Source organism: Hibiscus syriacus, unplaced genomic scaffold (genome assembly GCF_006381635.1).
Source record: "Hibiscus syriacus cultivar Baekdansim isolate YM2019G1 unplaced genomic scaffold, ASM638163v2 tig00112856_pilon, whole genome shotgun sequence".
Taxonomy (NCBI): Eukaryota; Viridiplantae; Streptophyta; class Magnoliopsida; order Malvales; family Malvaceae; genus Hibiscus; species Hibiscus syriacus.
This window is the reverse complement of record NW_024063411.1, coordinates 313,606-337,778: the sequence shown is the minus strand read 5'-3', so window position 1 is coordinate 337,778 and position 24,173 is coordinate 313,606. Positions and strand designations below refer to the sequence as shown.

At 33.7% G+C, this 24,173-nt stretch overlaps 2 protein-coding genes across 4 annotated transcripts; both read right to left on the bottom strand.

The window, feature by feature from the left end:
- Positions 1-6,325: 6,325 nt before the first annotated feature.
- LOC120183941 (probable E3 ubiquitin-protein ligase ARI8) lies at positions 6,326-18,485 on the bottom strand. 2 transcript variants are annotated; one of them, XR_005521979.1, is made up of 16 exons: positions 18,069-18,485; positions 16,802-16,926; positions 16,444-16,549; positions 16,237-16,327; positions 15,564-15,736; positions 9,911-10,015; positions 9,687-9,775; positions 9,051-9,158; positions 8,666-8,756; positions 8,460-8,549; positions 8,230-8,277; positions 8,007-8,078; positions 7,833-7,932; positions 7,415-7,541; positions 6,859-7,224; positions 6,326-6,672 (listed from the first exon to the last, which is right to left on the bottom strand). XR_005521979.1 is itself a non-coding variant. In XM_039188532.1 (15 exons), exons 1-15 carry the CDS (start codon positions 18,270-18,272, stop codon positions 6,951-6,953), a joined length of 1,803 nt encoding a protein of 600 aa, XP_039044463.1. In that variant the 5' UTR covers positions 18,273-18,485; the 3' UTR covers positions 6,326-6,950. The 2 variants fall into 2 exon arrangements, 1 of the variants encoding a protein (XP_039044463.1); XM_039188532.1 differs by having other exon boundaries at positions 6,326-7,224.
- A 1,006-nt stretch (positions 18,486-19,491) lies between these two features.
- Positions 19,492-22,871, bottom strand: LOC120183988 (ubiquitin-conjugating enzyme E2 22-like). Of its 2 annotated transcripts, none has more exons than XM_039188567.1 (7): positions 22,778-22,871; positions 21,611-21,722; positions 21,063-21,207; positions 20,900-20,977; positions 20,594-20,706; positions 20,334-20,437; positions 19,492-20,071 (listed from the first exon to the last, which is right to left on the bottom strand). In XM_039188567.1, the coding sequence occupies exons 2-7, from the start codon at positions 21,611-21,613 to the stop codon at positions 19,702-19,704; spliced, it is 813 nt and encodes a 270-aa protein (XP_039044498.1). In that variant the 5' UTR covers positions 21,614-21,722; positions 22,778-22,871; the 3' UTR covers positions 19,492-19,701. The 2 variants fall into 2 exon arrangements, with proteins under 2 accessions (XP_039044498.1, XP_039044499.1); XM_039188568.1 differs by having other exon boundaries at positions 21,611-21,694; positions 22,778-22,814.
- Between the last annotated feature and the right edge of the window lie 1,302 nt (positions 22,872-24,173).

Genomic DNA, 24,173 nt, shown 5'->3' with positions numbered 1-24,173 from the left:
TTTAAAATTTTTGAAGGGGTCATATTAAAATTTTTAAAGGACTAAATATTAATTTTCTAAAATTTTTGGGGGCAAGGCCTCTTTGAACGGTTTGTCCACGTACTTTTATAATTTTAAATCAATTTGATATCTTTATCATGCTGGTCAAGAATATTATTTTTGTCTATGTGTATTTTAACAGTTTAATTTTTTGACATTTTCTGATCTATTTAAATATAACACAAGATAATAATTAATTATTAAGTTGTAAGTAATTTAATATCGTTTAAGTAAGGTTTCGAGTTCGAGTCATTGTGTGTAGATAAAGTCCCTGCTGAGAGACTCACCCACCAAAATCAGATATGCGATACAGGTCGGTCCAAATTAGTCAAGACAAAACCTTAGAATCGGAATGACAACAAAAAAATGATTGGATATGGCATAGAGTGAGGAGTTGCCTAAGCATAATACAATTAGGAGAGGTTAATTTCTAGTTGAGATAATTTAAGTGATCTTGAGTTCGAGTCAATTTAGATTCACGTTGTTTGAGGTACGATTCGAAATAATTTAAATTTAAATTATTTTGGTTCGGACTCCTTTTATACTCAAATCATTTGATTTTATCACTCAAATTTTTCTATTCGAGTTATTTTGGACAACTTATTCATACACTTTAGGTTAAAACTAATATAAGTTTGAATCATTAAGATTTAATAGGTTCAATTTGTCGATATCTTATATTCAAATTGAGATATATTAAGTTCATATCCGAATTAATCATATAAAATCGAAGGGTTTAAGTGATGGTCGAAACTATAAAAGGGTTGAGAGGGTCTCTGCCTCTCTCGGAATTTTTGTCTAATGACAATTTAGATCCTTATAAGTTTAAATATTAGATAAGTTACATCTTCCCTAACTTTTTAATTTGAATACTAAATAAAATATTATATTTTAAAAGTATATTAACCCTCTCAATGTTCGATCATTAACACATACGCACACAATTTGAAATATGAAAATTGAAAAGAAAAATTATTTTAATAAAACTAACGACTTCAAGTACAATCATGAACATATAGAGACCCTTTTCTATCTAATGACAATGTAAGTCCTTATGAATTTAAATATTAGATAAACTAAACCTTCTTCAAATTGAAAAGGAGAAAGAGGAGAAGGGAGATAGATAGAGATGACACTTTAATACGAATTTGATGGGTTGCTACCCGACCTAAACTGATGGGGTCAAACTTTTTTTAAAAAAATTGGGTTCAGGTCGAATTAGGTCGGGTTTGGGTGGAGGGTAAAAAACCCTGACTTGATCTAACCCGGAAATAATAATATAATTTCCACAAAAATAATTATTATTTTTAATTAAGTCTTTATTTCATACTAGGTCAGATCGGGTTGGATTTATACTTCAAAAAATCCGGGTCGAGTCGATGTCGGATGAAAGATATATATTTTTCGAATCAGGTCGAGTTCGATTGGAGGATACATATTTTTTGAATCAAATTGACCGTAACCAGGGATGGAAAATCTAAAATTACCATAAATTTTAAGATATTTTATATGTATTTTCTATTGAAAATATGTTTTCACTCCCTAAAATTTTATAAATTCAAGTTCATCCTGAAAATTTTATAAGTTTAAATTCGTCCTTCCTAACATAAAATCATGCATCCGTCCCTTACCATAACCCGACCAATTGTGATCCCTAGGATATACATGAGCATTAAAAGTGAGAGGCAGGTTAGGTATAGAAAACAGAAGAAAGTGAATAAGACAAAGAGGACAAAAGGGAGGGTTGGTGTGGGAATTTAAGCTTCACATTTTGCAGAGGAAAATGTCATAAAAAATTCATAAAAAAAAAAAGAAGAAGAAAAAGGAAAGCATTTAAGGCTCACTTGCGTTTGCCATTTTCCCATCTCTAAACCCAAAGCAATATTTTCATTCATTGATAATGGAGAAGAGAGAAAAACTGCCTTTGCATTGCATGCATGGTAATCATTACGTACTTTTGAAATGATGCTTTTCCATTCAATGCTTTGCCCACTCCCTGTTTATTATTAGGGTAAAATATACAAATAGGTAAAATATACAAATAGTCCTCCAACTATATAACGTTGCTCCTAAATACTAAGTGTTCTAAAATAATTATCTGATTATATGATGTTGTTTTGAGTCTTCGAATTTTTTTAATTAATTTGAGGTAAATATAAGGTAATATAAAAATGCACTGCATATCTTGGTTAATAGTCATCTTTGATAAGTTTCTTGATAAAGTTCTAAGGGTTTCTTGTAAGTTTCAACAAAGACTCAATAAGGCAACACCATATGTTGGAGGATCATTTTATAAATTTTAATAGTTAATGGACTTAACAAAATAACTCCCTATATTCCAGGGGAACATTTATGTCTCTGTTGTTTCAACTGTTGCCTTCTGCTTAGCATAGCTCTTCTTTTCGTTTGTTCACTTGTCAACTTTGTAAACCACATTCATCTATAATTGACCAAAATAATGTATCAATAAAGCAATGCTTTATAGTTGGAGATCATTTATATATTTTACCCTTATTATTAACCCCTTCTCTCTCTCTGATGTTTCAAACTGTTGTCTTCTGCTTAGCATAGCTCTTCTGTTGGTTTGTTTACTTGTCAAGTTCGTCAACCACATTCATCTATAATTGACCAAAATAATGTATCAACCTACCATATAATAAACTAGTTAAAATATTAGTTTTTTATTAGTGTTTTATAGATTTCAATTATATTCATAGTGGATTCGATTAGAGTCGAGCTCCTAAACATGAGTAAATTTCTCTTTGTTATAGACAATACTTGAACTTGAAACCTTACTTAAGTTTAGGGTGTGCATAGTGGGAGTATTCGATAAGTAAAAAATTAGAGTTTGTTGAGTTTACGAATATCATTTTATCATTCAAATTTTATTCATTTTCTTTTCTTCTCTTCACTTGTACGGTTCATTCGCAACGAAATTTAAACTATAATAAATTTAAACAAAATTTACACATAATATACTTATGATAGAACTTCAACCTAAACTCTTATGATCCCATAAAGTTTGGGATTAGGTGAATGGTTTGATGAAGAAAGAATGGGTTTATTAGACCATTCTTGTTATGATTAGCAAAGGATGATTTGCCCTAACTTAAGTAAAGAGTTGTGTAACATTAGGCCCAATGACTCCATTAATTAATTGGCATGGCCCATTTGTCCAACTTGAAACAAATGAGTTTGGGCCCACTTAAACTCGATTTAGTCCTTGGTTTATAAATTTGAAAGGATTATAAATAGCACTACCCAAGCGATTTTAATGGTTAAATGAATGATTTATTATCTCTAGAGGTCTCAGGTTTGAGCATGTAGTATGTGGGTGTTTGAACTCTCATTATCAAGTTATTGAATCTTTCGAACAAGTATTATCTTGTAATCACTCTAAACTCATAAAAAATAATTATGAATAATTTTGATTTATGGTTGTTTGAACTTGCTAATTATGTTTGGTATATTCCTAGACCTTTTTGTTATACATATAAATCCCTAATTGTATTTTTTAATAGTCTAGACTGATTATAAAGTAGTTTCTGTTTAGAATTTTTCTTAATTGTTGACAACGCACATACACCCTACAAATACAATTGTTCAAACCCAGAACCTCTGGGAAAAAAAATAATACTCCCCTTAACCACTATGGCAACTTGATAGATTATTTCTCTTTGTATTTTTTTAGGGGTGTTCAAAATCGGGTACCTAGTTCTCCGGGTAGTATATTTGTTAGCATGTGACCCGACACATTAAGTATGGGTACCCGTAAAATTTGAGTACCCGCATTTTTTGGTCACGGGTATCTGGTTCATCTATTTTTTTAATTTAATATTTTTTTAAAAAACGCATAGAAAATACATAAAAATTTAAAGGTGTATTATACACAATTCATACACAAAAAATAGTGATTTGAAGCTAGTTTTAAGGATAAATATTTGGAGATATATATATATATATATTAAAGTTTATTTCCAAAAGAAAAAAAATTAAAGTTATTAATATCGATCGTATTTTTTTCGAATCTCATATTTTGTAAAATTTAAAAATTAAAAGTACATAATACAAATGTAAGAAAAAATTAGAGATTTAAATTTAATTTTAAGGTACAAATATTAAGGAACCTAAAATAAAAATATAATTTAAACTATATATATTATCGGGTCGGGTTCAGTACCCATATATAAAAAATTTCAGTCTAGTTTCGTTGGACTCCTCGTCCAGTTCCGGTCAAAACCCGACCAGTGGATCACCTTATCGTCACCATTTTTGACATCATCGACGACGGTACCCATGATTCTCCCTATGTTAGATTGCTAGATCCAGCTCCTCTCGATGCGTCTGGTCGTGTGAGCCGCGATTATTTAATCGTTTACTGCTTTTGATCGTAGCAAGATTGGTGCTCAGTAGATTTTTTGGACCGACCCGTTTCGCGAGATATTTTGGATAGGCTTCTAGATCAGACACTTGAAGGATCGACACGTTCTGTATATTATATATTTTGTTGTAATGTTTTAATATTTCAAACTACGTTTATTTTGGTGACATGTGACTATGTTTCGATATATTGTTTTATGACGTATTTTCTACCACCTCTGATGTATAGATTATATTTACACTAGTTATTGGTATTTTATTTAACCTGCGATATTTTATGTTTTACATCACTCAATTTGGTTTTTATTGTTATAACCTTGTTTTTAAAGAAGTTATGATTATTAAAGTTCAGAAATTATTTTGAAAAATTCTATTGTAATCTGTTAGATCTGATCGTAACGCATAGATCAGGTCTAGGTGTTACAAAAAGAATAGTTATTATTTTTAAAAGTCATCAATGCAAGTACCAATGGCTGCAGCAAGTTGATCGAACGTTCATTATCAAACTATTCAACAACACAATTACGTGGATTTCATGAAAGAAAGGATGAAAAACTATTCAAACATTTATTAAACTTAATATTTTATCGAGTGTTGTGATTACTCATTGAGTAATTGAGATTAAAATTTACCCAGCTTGCTCTAAGTACGAAAGTTAGACTTTTAAGGGTAAAGTACGTAAATGGTTTTCAACTATAGAGTATTATTTTATTAAGTTCATTAACTATTAAAAGTTACAAAATAATCCTCTAACTATATAATATTACTTTGTTGAGTCCCTCGGCCGTCAAAAATTATAAAATAATCATTCGACTATCCATTATGTTCTAAACTTGTCATTTTCTATTAAAAAATTAACGATATTATGAACTAAACGTTAACTTACTGACGATTATATGATAAAATCTAATCTCATAATCTTAAACGATTATCACATCTCAATTATCATGTTAGTGTACAGTTTAGACAACGTACATTTTTTACTAGAAAATAGTGAGTTTAAAACATAATAAATAATTGAGTAACTATTCTACAACTTTTAAGGGTGTGTTTGGTTCACGGAATGTAAGATTACCGTTGGGAATGTAAGATTATGAGGGAATATGAATACTAAGAATGTTGTATTTTGTGTTTGGTTAACTTAGCAGAAATGTAAGATTACTATTTTTTGTTAAAAGAATAAAAGATTATTGGAATGTATATTTAATCAAATTGTCCTTATTATATATTTATTTTTTTAACAAGTTGAAAAATATGTATATAATTTCTTAAAAAATTTAAATTCATAAAATTTATATAATTTTTTTACAAAATTAAAAATATAAAAAGGTTTAATTAAAAGATAAAATTTTATTTTAACCCCTGAACTTCATATAAAATTTTAATTATAACCTTTTTTTGTAAATCTAAAATAGTTTAAAGATAAATTTATAATTTAACTTTCGTAGAATTTTTTTTATTCAATGACAGAAGAATAATATTTAAAAAATATTAAGAGCATTTTAGTCCAAAACGCTGGTAATCCAACAATACATAAGGAAAAGGAGGTAATGACATTCTCGATAATATACTAAAAAAAATACACTATTGATAATCTTACATAAGCAAGAATGGAATTTTCGGACTAACCAAACGGGAGAATGTGAATTCAATTCCCATGGGAATTTCACATTCCCCATCTAAACACCCCCTAATAGTTAAATGACTTAACAAAACAACATTCTATAGTCGAAAAATCATTTTATAACTTTTAATAGTCGAGAGATTTAATAAAATATTATCCTATAATCGAGAGATAATTTATGTACTTTACTTTATATTTGAACTCTCTTGAAAATTAACGTATGCACTGCACATCCTACTAAAAATCATTATCATCCTAGATACCTGAGCATACAAGCAGAGAGAATCAATCTTAATAAATAGAGGATCTTTTATGTTCACTTCAGCATGTTATTGAAAACGCAGCAAAATGTGTTGGAAAACCATGTAAGACATAATTACAAAGAGCATCCGTCGATGATCGAAGAAAACGCCACTCGATTTATACCGTTCGACACCACCAACAACCGATCTACAAGTATTAATGAAGACATCGGACCAAATTATCCATGCAACAATACAAGCACGTAATAAACTTAGTACCCCCCACTAATTTGAAAGGTTACAACAAATTATTTATCACTGCAGATGGTCACAGCTCAGCCTATCATCGAATTTTCATTGCGGTCCGCTTGAAATCCTAGTTGAACCCTAGAAAATAACACAGGAATATATTGGAAAGACTCCAATGGAAGCAAGTCGAAGGGTTTTCGGACCTACACGTATGACCATATACAATTTGCATAACATAAACATACCCCTTCGCTCGATATCAGTTTCTCAGGCGTTGTATCACGGCAAATTTGATTTAAGAGATGAAAAGAGAAGTGGAAAAACCTTTTTTTGCTTGCCCTTTGGCAATCCTCTAAAGCCCTATGCCATGGAAACAAGAGGCAAGGCCGGCTTGGATCCGGTATAGCCAATGAAATTTATCGACGCTGCTGGCACATTAGGCAAATGGTGGCCGACTTGATGTTCGCGAAGGTGCAATATTCGCAGGACCAATGGCCAGAGTCGTCGATATTTCTGCTGGAGAAGCTGGGTCTAGAGGTTGAACCTTTGCCCTTTCCACTTCTTCCCCTACTACTACCGCCTCCCATGCCCTTCGAGCTGCCCATCCTGCTGCAGGCTCCCCGGGAGTCCACATCTGATAGGCCAGTTTCTAGAGCTCGAACTAAATTCTCGAAGTAATTCCGTGTCACACTGGTCACGAAGTTTTATAACTAAATTCAGACAAAAGAAGGGTTGCTAATTCTCTAACATAAGAGATTTTTCCACACATGCAAAGCTTTTGAACAGAATTTTTTCAATAATGATAAGATCATCAAATTCTACTTCATCATGAATTTCAAAAGGAATCTACGTGGTTAACATATTTTAAGCAAAAAGTTACCTCGTTAATCCAGCAAGTTTTGTCCGAAACTCATTAAAATCTTCTGACGGCCCCTCTGCATTGAGGTAAACCTGCAGCTCCTTCTCAGCACATTGATGAAGTCGTTCTAACCCAGACTCAGCCTCACCTGCAAGATAATAGAGAGCATTAGTGCAAACCAGTCATGTTAAGGGCACAATGCGGCAGTTTGGCTGCTATAACAAATGTATTGCCTGAGGCAAAAGGCGCTAAAAAAAACTCACTTAAGTGAAGAAAAGTGAACGATATGTGATTTTTTTTTGGCATCCGTAAGCATAAATAAAATAAGCTTAAGATAAATAAATATAAGAACAAACTCTGAAGAATGGTCCAATTTATCCTACACATAGCTCATAGGTCCAATTTATCCTACACATAGCTCATAGACTGCGAGCATCACCTTGCAAGTATTCAAAGAACTGTCGTTTAGCATGTTCATGTTCGGGTAAATAATATCCATAGGCATATGTCCATTTGAGAACTCTCCTACATTCTACTATCTGCACAATTAAAGTAGCAGTGATGAGCTAAAGAAACATTTAGTTAGTGAGCCAAACAAATTTCTGGAAATCACCTGTAGCCATGCCTCAGTGATGAAGTTCAGCTGCGACTCAGGTTGGCATTGTATGTCACTCAGCTTCTCAAGCTGCAATTGACACAAAATTATCAGACATTCTTCAATGCTTTTGATAGCCTTCAAAAACTATCTTCATCACATTCATGTAAATGGTAGTAAAAATAATCGTCTTGACCAGCATCACTAATAGTTGGTCAAAAATTATACAAATTTGGCTTACATGCACAGATTGCATTTGCTGTAGATCTGCTAGTGCCTTCTGCCTAGACTGCATCAAGTAAAGAAAAGATTTAGAAGTAGCAGCAAGTGTTTTCTCACTCAAGTATATTGTGTATAATCACCCAGAAAGTGTTACCAGAAAATAAACTTAAGCAGTCAATAGGATTTGAAAACAGTCACAGTGACAAGCATCATCTCATTTTTACTATAAATCTTGCAAGTAATACATACCGATTGGTTTGTTGCCCATCGTTCATAATAATGAGTATATCTCTCCAGAGAATTTTTAGCCATCTCTCTTCGTTTCTCAGCCTCATCATACTAGAAATAAATACTATGGATCAGAAACTCAAGGAGTAAAGTTAAAGAATGGCGCAAAATGACTAATGACAATCCCCAGAAATCCTGAATGCCAGAGGAAAGAACACTTTCCATACCACACCATCTTGCTTTGCTGTCTCATAACGGTTGCAGGCATAAAACCCACCAGTTCTCTCACCATGATCTGACCATGCACCAAGGCAAAGCCTACATATACATATGGTCAACTGATAGCAATTCTCATAAAGTGGAGAAACAAGAAAGAGAAAGGATCGTTTTGTTTTGACACGAAATCTTAGGTTCAGCCTTCATTTAGGAAAAGTACTCTACCTCTAGTTCAGTGGACAATGAAGCTAAACAAACAATAACAAAAAATACACACAAATAGGGCTATTATTTATTTTGCTTTTCAATAAAAATAAAATAACCCAAATAAAATTGGGATGTCAAAGTTTAATCAAAATACAAGCAACGCATATGTAAGCAGAGGTAGCAGCTCACCAGCAAAATTCAAATTTACAAGGTGGTGTGCATGTAATATGCATACACCCCTGGTTCTTCTCAATTGGACGCTTGCATTTTGGACAAGGCTTGGAATTAGCCAATATCCTGATGATTAAAACAGACACGATGATTGAGAAACTGACCATTATGACAATATAGCATGGAATGATATAACATTGCAGAACCATTATAATATTCACCTTCAGGTCCATTGGCAGAAGGGGAAAAAGAAAATGGAACTTCATTTTATATATAAGATTAAGACACATTCACTTTGTTCACCTCAAATTTCAACATATTCAGAAGAAAGTTAAATGATGCATTAGTATAAAATTGTCATTGGTGCAGATGTATATCATGTATAAGGGAATTCTTATTTAACTACATGTAGCAAAAAGAGTACAAAGAAAAGAACATAAATGATTAAGGACTGAATCTAGACAAGCTTTCTCCAGAAAAAGTGATATTCAGATAACAAAGCACTCTAACGCACATACTGTTTACTTTTAGTAAGGGAAAGCAAGCAAATTTATTCTTTTAGGTGTGCCAATACCACACAAACTAAGAACCTCACATTATGGAATGAATTAAACAACCTCGTGAATTGAAATAAATCTAGTTACTAATTCCTACCAATTCATATTTTCAGACTCTGCACTATTTTTCAGTATCCACTTGCCTACAGTGCCACAATCAACAGGACGGTGAGCTTCCTCAGCACACTGCAAGGTCAAATGCACATTATGGGTCAAAATTCATGTTAGCAATTTTGAAAGTGAAATAGAATCAAGCAGAAATTCTTACGCGTGAATCATTAAAGGAACTATAACGAGAAAGAATGTGAAAAAAAATCTTACATTCCAACAAAAGCTATATGAGCAGCGACATGTAACATCATAATTTCCACTGCCCAAAATAAATTCCACAGCATAATCACACCCTGGTGCAGGACACCATTTGGTCTACAAAATAGCACATAAATAATTTAGAAAAATGGGTTACAATACCAAAGAGGTGAAAATTGATTAATGAAAAGTTATACATCTATTTCTTTTAGTGATTATGGTACTGAATACACACAACACAGTAATTAAAAAAATGTCTACAAAATAACATATAAAAAAATATAGAAAACAGGTTTACTTAAAATTCATATTTTTATATTTTTTAAAATTCAAATGTATATATTATATAAATTAGTTTACCCTTATTCCCATATGTAATGGGGTAAGAGGGAGGTAGGATAGTAAGCTGCCCCCAACGGCAGGTTGAGAGCAGCTTCCGTAGGAGACCTCCGAATTATGAAATGATCTCCGTGGGACTCGATCCCACGACCACAAAGTGTCGAGAATATCTAAATTAAATATTAGATAGGATCAGTTTTAATTAGATAGAATCAGTTTTTATTCTATTAGTTATTAGATAGGATCATTTTTAATTAGATAGAATCAGTTTTTTATTCTATTAGTTATTAGATAGGATCATTTTTAATTAAATAGAATCATTTTTATTATGTTGCTAATTTTATGCATCTTTTTATGTAAAGTTGTTACATTGTAAACTCTATTTAAGTCAGCCATATTCAGCAGAAATAAACACGATTTATTCTGAACAAGTTTTTTTTCTTTCTTTATGGTGTCAGAGCCAAAATGGCCAAATTCTACGATGATACCTCTGGTATCGACTCTATGAGTTCTACTCGCTCACCTTCAATCACCCTAAACACTGAATCCTTCCAAAACATATCCATCACTTCTCACAAGTTGAATGGAAATAATTTCTTACAGTGGTCACAATCTGTGAAACTGTTTATTCGTGGCCGTGGAAAATTCGGCTATCTCTCAGGTATCACTACGAAACCTGCCGAAGAAGATGAAGAATCTGAAAGATGGGAGGCAGAAAACTCGATGATTATGTCTTGGCTCATAAATTCCATGGATCCGAGTGTAGGGAGAACTTATCTCTTCCTACCTACTGCTCATGACATTTGGAATGCTGTGAACGAGACCTATTCTGATCTTGGGAACGCAGGACAATGGTTTGAACTAAAAACTCGATTATGGAGGCTAAAACAAGGAAAAAAAACTGTCACTCAATACTACACTGAACTCAAGACCTTGTGGCAAGAGGTTGACATGTTCAGCGACTATGAATGGAGTTGTGCTAAGGACAGGGCTCTATTCCAGAAGATGGTGGAAAAAGAACGCGTCTTCGAATTCCTTGTCGGCCTTAACAAGGAATTGGATGAAGTCAGAGGGCGCATCCTTGGTCGTGAACCACTACCAAGCACAAGAGAAGTCTTCTCCGAAGTCAGACGAGAGGAGAGCCGGCGGACAGTCATGCTTGGAGGCCACTCACCAAATCCCACCGAGTCTTCTGCCTTGTTCTCGGGTCAGCCACCACGTCGCAACGATCGTCGGAACGACAGAGATCGGCCAATCTGCGAGCACTGCAACAAGCCGGGACACACTAAAGCCAAGTGTTGGAAGCTACACGGGAAGCCAGCCGAGAATTTTTCAACCAATCGAAATTCTCGTAATGCAAAGGGATTCCATGCCTCATCTGAAGATGCTTCTGAAGAGCCGAAACCTGCCTCAGAACTGTCTGCCTTCAGCAAAGAACAGCTAGAGCAATTGTATCAACTAATGAGTTCTCATTCCATATCCAACACTCCTAACCCATCATCTTATATTGCCTCTTCATCATTAGCCTAGAAAGGTACATATCCTACAGCTTTCATAGCCGGTTCTAAATCAAACCCTTGGATCATAGATTCAGGGGCAACAGATCACATGACCGGTAATTCCTCCATATTCTCATCTTATTTTCCTTTATCTGGTAATCTGAAGGTAAAAATTACTGATGGCTCCCTAACCTCTATAGCTGGAAAAGGCTCTATCATTATTTCTCCATCTCTCACATTACTAAATGTCCTACATGTCCCAAAGCTCTCTTGCAATCTCATCTCTGTTAATCGTATTATTCATGATTGCAAATGCATTGCTACAATAACATTTACTGGATTTGAATTTCAGGACCCTTGTTCGGGGAAGATGATTGGCAATGCTAAGGAGGTTGATGGACTTTATCACTTGGTCACGGACAATCCTTCAAATAAACAAGTTCAGAAACCGAGATGCTTTACTACCTTGTCTTGTGAGAATGAAATAATGTTGTGGCATTATAGGTTAGGCCATCCTAGTTTTAATTATTTGAAATATTTGTTTCCAAATCTTTTCAAAAAAAGGGACGGTTTTTCTTTTCAGTGTGAAGCTTGTGAATTGGCAAAACATCATAGATCTGTTTATCCATCTTTAAAGTATATGCCATCAAAACCTTTTTCTCTTGTGCATAGTGATATTTGGGGCCCTTCACGAGTAAAAACAGCCTCAGGATCTAGATGGTTCATCACATTCATTGATGATCACACTAGAGTCACGTGGATTTATTTACTAAAACAAAAATCCGAGGCAGCAAGTGTTTTCAAAAATTTTCACTCACTGATCAATACTCAGTTTCAAGCAAATATTCAAGTTCTTAGAACCGATAATGGTCGAGAATATTTTAATGCAATCTTAGGTGATTTTTTGAAACAAAAAGGAATTATTCATCACAGTTCTTGCGTTGATACTCCCCAACAAAATGGAGTTGCTGAAAGAAAAATAGGCATTTATTAGAGGTGACTAGGGCTTTACTGTTTGCTATGAATGTTCCTAATCGTTTTTGGAATGAAGCACTCTTAACAGCGTCTTATTTGATAAATCGAATGCCTACAAGAGTTCTTAATTATATTACTCCTTTGCAAGCTCTAAAGAATATGTTTCCTGAAAATAGATCTTTCACTGATTTAACACCTAAAATTTTTGGTTGCATTGCTTTTGTTCATATACACGGCCAAAATAGAGGAAAACTCGATCCCCGAGCACATAAATGCATATTTCTAGGTTTTTCACCAACACAAAAAGGGTATAAATGCTTTGATCCTAAATTTGGGAAGTATTATGTGAGTATGGATGTCACGTTTTTTGAAAAACAACCTTTTTTTGACAAAAACTCTCTTCCGGGGGAGAATGACTCTGAAATGAGTTTTTGGGAACAAACATCCTTGCCAAAATTGGTTGTAAATAGCTCAGTGGAACCAATTCATATTTCCGTAACTAATCCTAGGATTTCACAACCTATAAATTCACAACCTCGTGAGACTCAGGTAGAAACCAACTTGGAACCACCTACTGAACTTCGTGTTTATTCTAGACGGATGACTCGACCAAGTAATGTTCCACCGATCCCCAAGGTATGTCAACCATCGGACTCGACTATGGTCCAAGGTACGACTTCTCTTTCTCCTATTTCTTCTCCAAATTTAGAGCCTTCTACAGAATTCTTTGAACCCATAGCCTTGCGCAAAGGTGTTAGATCATGTACCACAAAACATCCAATATCCAATTTCTTATCTTATAATAAACTCTCTCCAGATTTCAAAGCTTTTTCCACCAGGATTATGGATTAAGTCGATACATGAAGCTCTAGAAGTTCCGAGATGGAGAGAGGCAGTTTTTGAGGAGTTAAAGGCCCTGAAGAAGAATGACACATGGGATCTAACTCCTTTACCTGAGGGGAAACAATCTGTAGGCAGCAAGTGGGTGTTCACCATCAAATACCATGCAGATGGCTCGGTCGAGAGATACAAGGCAAGACTCGTAGCACGAGGCTTCACTCAGACATACAGCCTTGACTACGAGGAGACCTTCGCACCTGTGGCCAAACTAAACACCGTACGTGTCCTACTCTCACTAGCCGCCAATCTGGATTGGACTCTCAGACAGTTTGATGTGAAGAATGCGTTCCTAAACGGTGAGCTAGAGGAAGAGGTGTTTATGGAAGTTCCTCCAGGCTTTGATGAATTGAAGAAGGATGGCAGGGTCTGCAAGCTAAAGAAATCCATTTATGGATTGAAACAATCTCCGAGAGCCTGGTTCGAGAGATTCACGAGAGCTGTGAAACAACATGGTTACACTCAGGCCCAGTCTGATCATACTATGTTCTACAAACACAATAATGGTAAAATTGCTATTTTAATTGTGTATGTAGATGACATTGTTATGACAGGAGATGACACAGTAGAGTTGGAGTCGTTGAAGAACTTCTTATCCAACCAGTTTGAAGTCAAGGATCTAGGACAACTCAAGTATTTCCTTGGAATGGAGGTGGCTAGATCCTCAAAAGGTATAATTATCTCGCAAAGGAAATATGTCCTCGATATCTTGAAAGAGACCGGATTACTCGGATGTAAACCAGTGGCGACTCCTATTGATCCGAATCAAAAACTCGAAAAAGAAGATGGTGCTGAGCCTGTGGACAAGAATCGGTATCAGAAACTGGTGGGGAAACTGATTTATTTGGCTCATACGAGACCAGATATTGCATTTGCTGTGAGCTTGGTTAGTCAGTTTATGCATTGTCCCTCAGAAAAACACTCCAAAGCTGTTTACCGGATTCTTCATTACTTGAAAGGGAGTCCTGGTAAAGGAATCATGTTTTCGAAGAATGGAAGTCGAAGAGTGGAGATCTTCACTGATGCTGATTGGGGCGGAAGTTCTACAGACAGAAGATCTACTACCGATTATTGCTCCTTTGTCTGGGGCAACTTAGTTACTTGGAGGAGCAAGAAGCAACCAGTTGTCTCTAGAAGCAGTGCGGAGGCCGAGTTCAGAGCCATGGCGCAAGGAGTATGTGAGTTGTTATGGCTTAGGAGGATCTTAGAGGAGCTGAAGGTTGAAAGAGATAAACCGATGAAGTTGTATTGCGACAACAAATCGGCAATCAGTATTGCTCAGAATCCTGTACAGCATGACAGGACCAAACATGTCGAAATAGATTGACATTTCATCAAGGAGAGGCTGGAAAATGGCGATATCTGCATACCGTTTGTTCCATCATCAGAGCAGCTCGCCGATGTTCTCACCAAGGGACTGTTTACTACGATGTTCGAAGGATTTCTGTCCAAGCTGGGAATGATCGATATCTATTCTCCAGCTTGAGGGGGGGTGTCGAGAATATCTAAATTAAATATTAGATAGGATCAGTTTTAATTAGATAGAATCAGTTTTTATTCTATTAGTTATTAGATAGGATCATTTTTAATTAGATAGAATCAGTTTTTTATTCTATTAGTTATTAGATAGGATCATTTTTAATTAAATAGAATCATTTTTATTATGTTGCTAATTTTATGCATCTTTTTATGTAAAGTTGTTACATTGTAAACCCTATTTAAGTCAGCCATATTCAGCAGAAATAAACACGATTTATTCTGAACAAGTTTTTTTTCTTTCTTTACAAAGTTAAGAACCTTGTGCTCTACCAACAGAGCTGGACGGTCATTCAAATGTATATAGTAAACTTCAAAATCATTAAGGAAAATTTAAAAAATTTAAATCCTACAAGCCAGAATACGCATATTTTTTGGGATAAAACAAGCCAGAATACGCATATCATTAGTATTATTACCTTCCTATTGTCTTCAACATAAGATCTAATGAAATAATGGAAGTACTTCTCTCTGTCTTCTTCAGAAGCCAATGCACTAATCATATCTTGACCAACAGCAGCAGCACAGGATGGATCAGGACACCGCAACATCAAACATCCAGGACCATCATTGATGGCTGTGCTAATATAACCTAAGCAAGAAAACAAGGGTATGTATAAGAAAATTTCACAAGAAAATATGAAAAGGTCAGTAAACACACAACTTCAAATAGCTTTGCATATAAACTCGGACAGAAAAATCATTGAGATGAAGGTCAGTTCCATGGAAAGGTAAACAAAGTACAGCTAGAATGGCTAAAATACTGTCAGACCAGCTACTGAGCTTAACAATAAATACAGCTAAAGTACAATGTGGATAATAAATTACAAAAAATTGTTTTTACATGTAAAAGGGCACTATTAAGCTGATTAATAGTTCCAAAATATGGAGTATTCAATATAATCAGGATAAATAGTTTAAATAAATAATTATTCGCACATCATTTATCCCTTTACCCCTTCAAAGCCAGCTGAGCATGTTCAGCCATCGCTTAGACCAAAAAAAGATTTCCAAAATCTGACCTATAACTTCTTGAAACAACATCAAAACTAAAAACCAAAAAACATAAAGCATAGCTGGATCAAAACAAACCTGCCCAGCAAGATTTACAGAAAGGATGACCACATGCAGCAGAATGAATCCTATCATAAGAATAGTTATCGAAACATATCCCACAAATCATCTGCCAGAAAAAGAAATATAAAAGTTATAAGGTGTAAAAGAGCACAGACCGAACGAGCATAGGAAATTCTAGCTAAAAAAATGTGAAAACTCTCGGTTGAGTGTTCCACAACTCACTTCTCTACCATCAAGAAATGGAACTACAGGCTTCTCCAATAACCCAACAGACCTGCGAACCTTCTCCTCATCTGCAAACCATTCATCGTGTACTTTGCTGACGCTCCTGTAAGTCCAAAATGAACATAAATCATTTACAACATCAAGCCGCCAAATATATCATTGCCAATAGATTACAAAATAGACCCTTATTCATCAAAACAGAGAAAAACAATGCTAATTTCACTCTACATTTACAGAGATGCAGTTAAAGTCTATTAAAAATAATTTTGTAAATAAGTAAAAAAAAAAAACTAAGCAAAATTTGAAAAGGAGCAGAAGGAAAGAGATTTCAATTAACATAATTTAAATCACTCACCAACTATAGTACCGTAGAAGGATGCTTGCTTCAACCTTTGAGATGGAGAGCACAGTAGATATCCTCATGATATCATCTTCTTGATGCTGGCGAATATCTACTTCACTCAAAATGGTATAATTATGCTAAGACAAAAAGAAACATCAATTTAGTACAAACTGCTTTGGAGAAACAAAATAATTAACAATAGAAGCGCTCAAAAACCACAAACTTTTATGTACACAAGGTTGAGAAAAGATATAAGCTTGGAGGAAGGGTTAATAGCAAAATAGCTGAATGCATGCTGTGCAAAGTGGAGCAGAAATTATCACATTTGTAAGACCAATCATAAGATTGACAAAGAGTTGTTTCAATTTTAGATGTTAGATAGGGCTGTAAGTTTACTATGCAGCATTAGAAAAACTAGGTTTTTCCAACATTCACTATGAACTGTTCAGTAATCTTAGTATTGATATAATCTAATAGTTCATTTTAAGTAAAAGCTTCGATCTTAGAAGCAAAGAATAGGTAAATTCCTTTCACAGTTGAGGTCTCCTTTCTAGTTATTAGGATTCAATTACACCACTTGCATTAAACCAAATCCACCAATGAAATTCAAACTCTTTTTGTATATTGTCAAAAAAATTAAAAAACAAGGGGAATTAAAATCAAACACATTCCTGATAGCCAAAGCTTTGCAAGCACTGCCTCAACAAAAATAAACTACAATTTGTCTAACATATACAATCTATGTCAACCCTATTCTTGTAGTTAAGGGTAATACGCAAAATCATACATGATACACCCAAAAAAATTGATTTGAATTAGAACGGAGTAATTATACCCTAGAGTTGGCATCTGTAAAGAAAAAAGTGGACAGTTTACTAGTTTCTTGTTAAGGTTGATAAATGACATGAATATAATTGGCAATTTATGTAAACGGAAAAATAAGTAACTATTTTTAGAAATAAGGCTTTTTAAAAATATATATAGAAAGTTGAAACATATAATTATCCTTTGTTTTTCCCTTTCAAATTTTATGATCTTACTGGTTCTTTTGCACTTCCACGTTCAACATTTGAGCTGGTCACTTAGCTCTTCCTACTTCATACCAAACTAAATAGTATAGATTCGACAAACATCCTAATCAAAACCAGACCAAATCATCAAATGATGCCAAAATACTCTAACACTAACAAAAGCCAGGTAGCTAGAGCTTTAAAATTCCAAAAAGAAAATTGAAAAACCAGCGAAAACAAAGCAAAAAATCGAACAGAAAAAGAAATACTTGGTGTCGGTGATAGACAAGATAGTCGGAATCATCCGAATCGTTGTCGATGAAATCGTAATCGGCAACATCCGCATCGGAATTCTCATAAGCACCGACGGGTTCAGCATCATCGTCGTCGTCATCGCCGCCGCTGTAGAAATCGTCTTCTTCGCCCGATTCGTTGTTGGCGTCGTGCATATCGAACTCATCCTCCGATTCCATTTCACCTGCCGCTTCTTTTCTTCTCCTCCTTCTTCTTGCTTTCTAATCGTTAAAATATCAACAGGAATAATGGAATCAGCAATCAAATTGAAGATTGAGAAATCTGAGAGAAACCAAACCCTAAGAGAGAGTAACGGCTGAAGATGAAGATGAATTGCGGCGGCATGAAGCAAACAAGAGATGTAAGTGAGACCACTGATAATGAGTGAATGGTTAATTCAATTCGCATTTGAGGGAGGAGATGAGAAAAACAAATGGAAAGTGTAAGTAAATTATTAAGATATTTGCAGATAATTTATTTTTTATTAAAAAAATTAATGCGATTTTGAAGCAGTTAAATTTACGGGTGTTCAAAGTTCGGTTAAAATCGATTGAATCGAAGGCTTTTTTTTATTAATTGGTTGTTTAATTTTAGGTCCGATTAATTAACTTAATTTTAGGTTCGATCAATTAACGATTAAAGATTTATTAAACTTTGGTTGGTTATCAGTTAATTCGATTCGAAATTGATAAGTTAATCAAATTAACCGAAATTATTACAAATTTAATATATTATATATTATAGTGTTTAAACCTCGACTTTAACCGAATTATAGAAAATACAAAATATTAAAAAATATAATATATATTATTTATAAATTTAGTTTAATTTGATTAACCAACCGATTATCAAATTTTGTTCAATTCAATTAATTATTTTCGAAAAAATTACAGTTCTATTAACGGTTAAAGAAAAAATTCGGTTAATGAAATTTTGAAAGTTTGATTCGATCTTTTAAACGAATCGATCGATTGAACACCCCTAGCTAAATTTATTGGGAAAATATTAAAATTACAACGGAAATTTATAATCTTAAATGTAAACTAAATATATAATTAGGATATATCTCTATAATCATTGACACAATAAACAAGTCACTTGAAATCATATAAAATTATACGAGGAAAATGTTAAAAGTCAATCCAAAAAACGCGAACAAAAGATCAATACAAACAAATTTGACTATATTAACAAATGAACCACAACAATAGATTAAATTATTGAAAAACTATAAACAATCACGAACCATAGTTGACGTCGAGAGAAAAACATCTTTGAATGCAAATCACATATACAAACCAATGTAACGGTCCAAAACAATGAAGATCAATATGACAATAAATAAATATCATCTTGATCAGTCGATGTATCGTCAAATTCAATTTTGAGAAAATTAAATAAAAAAAAGTCAGACGAACGAAAATGTACCAAAAGACAAAGAAATGTGTGTTACAAAGATAGACGAAAACATATCATATAATTAAACCTTGTAAAAAAGGTTCCTAAAGCAAATTAAAGCATTCATCACCTTCCCAAATTAAAGCACCCATTACAAACAACCAGTTTCCGAACGCCTTACGTTGTTTTATTACTTAAGACACCATGACTTTACAATCTCTTGAGACTTTTCTTTCTAGCATCCATTTTCTTCTTGTCCGCAAGAATTTTTGGCAAACCTTCCTTCTTAGGCGCGGTGGTGCCCGATATTCCTACAATGCCGGTTCCACTAACCCCGGTTTCACTTGCAAGACCTGTGGACTGTTGATGCTGGTGGTCCGGATTGTTGCCTCCTTTTGTTGATGCGGTTGATGGAGCGAGTGGGGTTGGTAATGATAACCCGGCACTGCTTGCTGCATTTTTCTGCTCAAAATTCAGAACCGAGGTGTTACGCTGCTCCACGTTCAGTGCCGTAGTTGACTCACAAATAGCTCCTGATTTGAACTTGGGTTTCGGCTTCGCATGGATTCCGGTATAAAGCCTGTGTTAAGGACAGAAGATTGTGAGAACCGCATGCCGATTGAATTCCTTCAAGAGTATACTATAATATCATATAAGGTGTAATAGAATACAATAATTGAAAGCTTGATCGATCATTTGTAGAATTCGAACAACAAAAGTAATATTACCAAATGCGAAGCCATTTCAGCTGGAAGAGTTTATTCCCTTCCAGCTGAAGGTTCTATGTTTCCGCATCGCAAAATATTAAAGAACTAACGAATGATGTGTTAGGCAAGCCTCACCTGGCATGTCGGGCATACTCGTCATAGTTTTCAAGCAGCATCTTGCCAGCCTGTTCATTTAGAGCTGATTCTGGAAATGGTTCAATCAATAAACACCTAACTACCTGCAGTGGCATTAGGCAGTGCCGAGGAAGATAAAGAAATCGTGAAGCTAAATATCTAAAGCTGGATTAACGAAAGAAATTTGCAGTCCCTGGTTTGATCAAACAAACTGATAGAAAAACAGATACCGAATGAAGTCCGGGTGCAGTGGAACTTACAATGAGCACGTGCCGTAATCCAAGACTTGGGTTCCAATCCTTTTTTAGCGTGTTTACGCAAATTTCACCATTGGTCGCAATATTAGGATGGAAAATCTTTGTCAGGAAGTAGCCTGCGGGACCAAAGGACTTCAGAATATTCACTAGGTGCACAAAATAAAACATTTTTCTACTTATAGTTGCACCACAAACAGAATCATACTTCAGAAGCCTAACATGACTCAGGTTTTATAATTTTTTTTTGTAGCTTGTAGCAGTGTTGAATCTAATTATGCGTTGTTTACCACGATAACCTATTAAACATACCTTTTGGAGGAGAATGAGGGAAGTCGTGAGACAGTAACAACTTCATACGGAAAACACCATTTTCATACGGAGTCCCAGCTGCAAGGCCAAAAAAATACTCAGTAACTGAAAAGAAACAAGCATGCCGCAAAGGAAGTAAATTTGTGTGGACAAAACTACATGCCTGGCCCTTCAATGTCAGCATAAATGATCGAAAAGTCGTCATCATTTACACTAACTTTAATGCCTTCCGGAGGCGATTCATCAAGACTCTTCAATTCCTTCGCCAGTTGCTTTATAACATTTGGTGGAAGATTTTCATTGGTCGCCTAACAAAACACAAACAAACAATATAATTCCTATACAGCTACACGATAAAATAAAGATTTCAAAATACAAGTTCATGAAAATGCCACACCATATACAAGTGTGTCTAATATGAAACTATATCCCTAAATCTTTCTTAGCTAACTAGGGCAAAGGAATAACACGCAACTCACAATCGAACAAAAAAATTAGCTGACCCTATTCCCATATGTAATGGGGTAAGGGGGAGGTAGGATAGTAGGCTGCCCCCAACGCCAGGTTGAGAGCAGCTTCCGTGGAAGACCTCCGTTATAAATTGCCCTCAGTGGGACTCGATCCCACGACCACAAGGTTAAGAGCCTTGCGCTCTACCAACTGAGCTAGACAGGAAGAACAAATGGTGTTATGCAAATGGCAGAAACTTACCATGCCAAGGGAAGAACAAGAATGTTAGAAGAAAAGGCTCAGAACCTCGGTAAGACTCGTCACAAAAGCTCAACAACTTTTGCACTTACTTACAGTGAGAAAGGCAAGAATTCTGCAATCACAAAACAAGCCATAAAAAGTGTCAGAAGATGAACATAGCTCATATTTTATACTCCAAATGAAACAAAAACAAGTGAAATTCCATTTCTCATTTGCAGTCAAGCAAGCTCAACTAGCATCAAATGGTTTCTTAAATCTGCAGCACAAAGTAGTCAGAGCAAAGATAATATTTCACTCACAAATTACATCTATACTACCAACTGCTTATGCATTCTCTTTCTAAAAAACGAATTAAGTCAAACTTAGCATCAAGCAAATGAAAAATCTGTTTGAAGCATGCAGTGGCTCATACATTATATCCCTATAATCAGCATCTAAAAAAACAAGGGCAAATTACACGTCTAATACATAAATTATAAGTTTCGGTCTATTTTATTACCTAAACTTTCAAAAAAAATTCAAAACCATACCTAAAGTTTAGTTTTTATTTAATTTTAATATCTCATCAAAAACTTTAGCTTTTGTTTCTTAGTACCAGTTCAAAATTTGAAGCTAGGTTTTGAAAAAAACGAAAGTTTAACTACTAAAGTAGACCTAATCTGATAGCTTAGATACTAAATGCATAATTTACCCAAAAAGAACTATGAACATACAAAAAAAAAGTTTAGGTATTAAAACGAACTTAAACCAAAACTGATAATTTGTTTAAGTACTAAATGCAAAATTTACCCAAAAAGAACTATGAACATACTATCAAAACCCTCAAAAAGGGATTTCAATCCAACGAATATATCTCCAGAAAACAAACCTAAATCAAACACCAAGTCAAAGCCTAACACGTTTCCCAACAACTCAGTGCGTATTAAAAACCGAGAAAAAAAGGAAAACCCATACAACAGATCAACCAAGAAAAGAATCTGTAACATACCCATTTCAGCAGGAAAGCATTATCATCGAAAGAGAGAAAGAATCGACCAATCTACTTTTTCTTTTTCCGATCAAAAGAAACTAAATTAAACCCCCAAAAAAATTTAAAAAAATACAAAAAAAAAAAGAAAACATAAAGAACCCGACACCGAACAAGTTGAAGAGATTGAGAAAGGTTACCTTAGGGCTTAATACACAAAAGACTGAGGAAGGCGATCTCTTCACTCTTTCTCTCCCCTTGTTTTCTTTCGCCTTGGTTATGAAATGGAATGATTGATTGGTTGATTTTGAGGAGAGCGTTTTATTTTTTTTATTTTTTTATTTAATATTTTGTGTATTTATTTATTCGAAAAAGGAAACTGGTGGCACAGCGACCGACAATCAATGCTTGTTGTCTCCAAGTAGGGTCCACTTTCAAATTTTGTATTGTTTTTACCAAAATATAGTCGTTGGAATTTGATTAAATTAATATTCTATTTAGATTTTAATATTTCTTTTATTATTTTATCTAAAATTTAAACGTTAAATTAATATTTTATTCCAAAATTATTAATTAAATTAAAAATTAATTCAATTATTAATAGGTAAATTATAAATTTTATAATTAAATTTTACTCTTTTTTATTTCACTAATTGTAATTTAAATCTTTTTAATTTCTTTACTGAATTTAGTATATTGAGTGTTTTGGTCACTCATTCGTTTCATCAGTAGGGATGTTATGACGTGTTTTTTTGTTGTTATAAGAGGAGTGACTAAAAAAATCTAATGTGTAAAGTTTATTGATTAGATTTAAAATAATTATAAGTATAGTGATTGAAATAGAAGAAAGAATAAAGTTTAATGATTAAACTTATAATTTAGTCATTAAAAAATAAAATAGAAAAAACGCGTCATGACGCCGTTAGTGAGAAAATGGCTGAATAACAAAAAAAATATAATGTATTAAATTTAGTGAGAAAATTGAAAGGATTTAAAATATAATAAGTAGAATAGAGAAGAGAATAAAATTCAGTTACTAAATTTATACTTTACCGTTATTAATTGTGAAATTATTAAACTAACAATATTTAACTCTTAATAATTAAAGTATTATAAATTGGTAATATAAATAATTAGATATAAAAAAAATAGTGATTAAAAAATGATCACTTGTGAAATGAAATTAAGGTAAAGTTTATAAATGGTCTCTTTATTATAAAGTATTGTTTTGTCAGTCCATTAATTATAAAAGTTATAAAAAGATTTATATGATTATAGAAAATTATTTTGTTTGATCTCTCGATTATAAAAAATTACAAAATGATCACTCAACTATTTATATATTTCAAATTCATCATTTTCGATTAAAATTTGACAACAATATAAGCTGGACATTAAGGCCTAGCTCATATTGCCGTTAATTTCTTATAATTCAATGATTATTCTGTAACTTTTAATAGTTGATGGAATTAACAAAGTAATATCTTATAATTAAAGGATCATTTTATAACTTTTAATAATAAAAGTACTCAGTAAAATAACTCTATGCAGTTTGGGGACCATTTTTATACTTTATCAATGAAATTAACCATTTTG

Excerpts from the sequence above, each read along its gene's own strand:
- LOC120183941 (XM_039188532.1), bottom strand. The coding sequence starts at position 18,272 with ATGGAATCGGAGGATGAGTTCGATATGCACGACGCCAACAACGAATCG. Across the intron at positions 15,737-16,236 it reads CTGTAAATCTTGCTGGGCAG|GTTATATTAGCACAGCCATC; the intron begins GTTTGTTTTGAT and ends TTTCTTGCTTAG. Across the intron at positions 8,079-8,229 it reads AGCAAATGCAATCTGTGCAT|CTTGAGAAGCTGAGTGACAT; the intron begins GTAAGCCAAATT and ends TGTCAATTGCAG.
- LOC120183988 (XM_039188567.1), bottom strand. Across the intron at positions 20,978-21,062 it reads TGCTGACATTGAAGGGCCAG|CTGGGACTCCGTATGAAAAT; the intron begins GCATGTAGTTTT and ends TTGGCCTTGCAG. Across the intron at positions 20,707-20,899 it reads CCCTCATTCTCCTCCAAAAG|GCTACTTCCTGACAAAGATT; the intron begins GTATGTTTAATA and ends TTGGTCCCGCAG.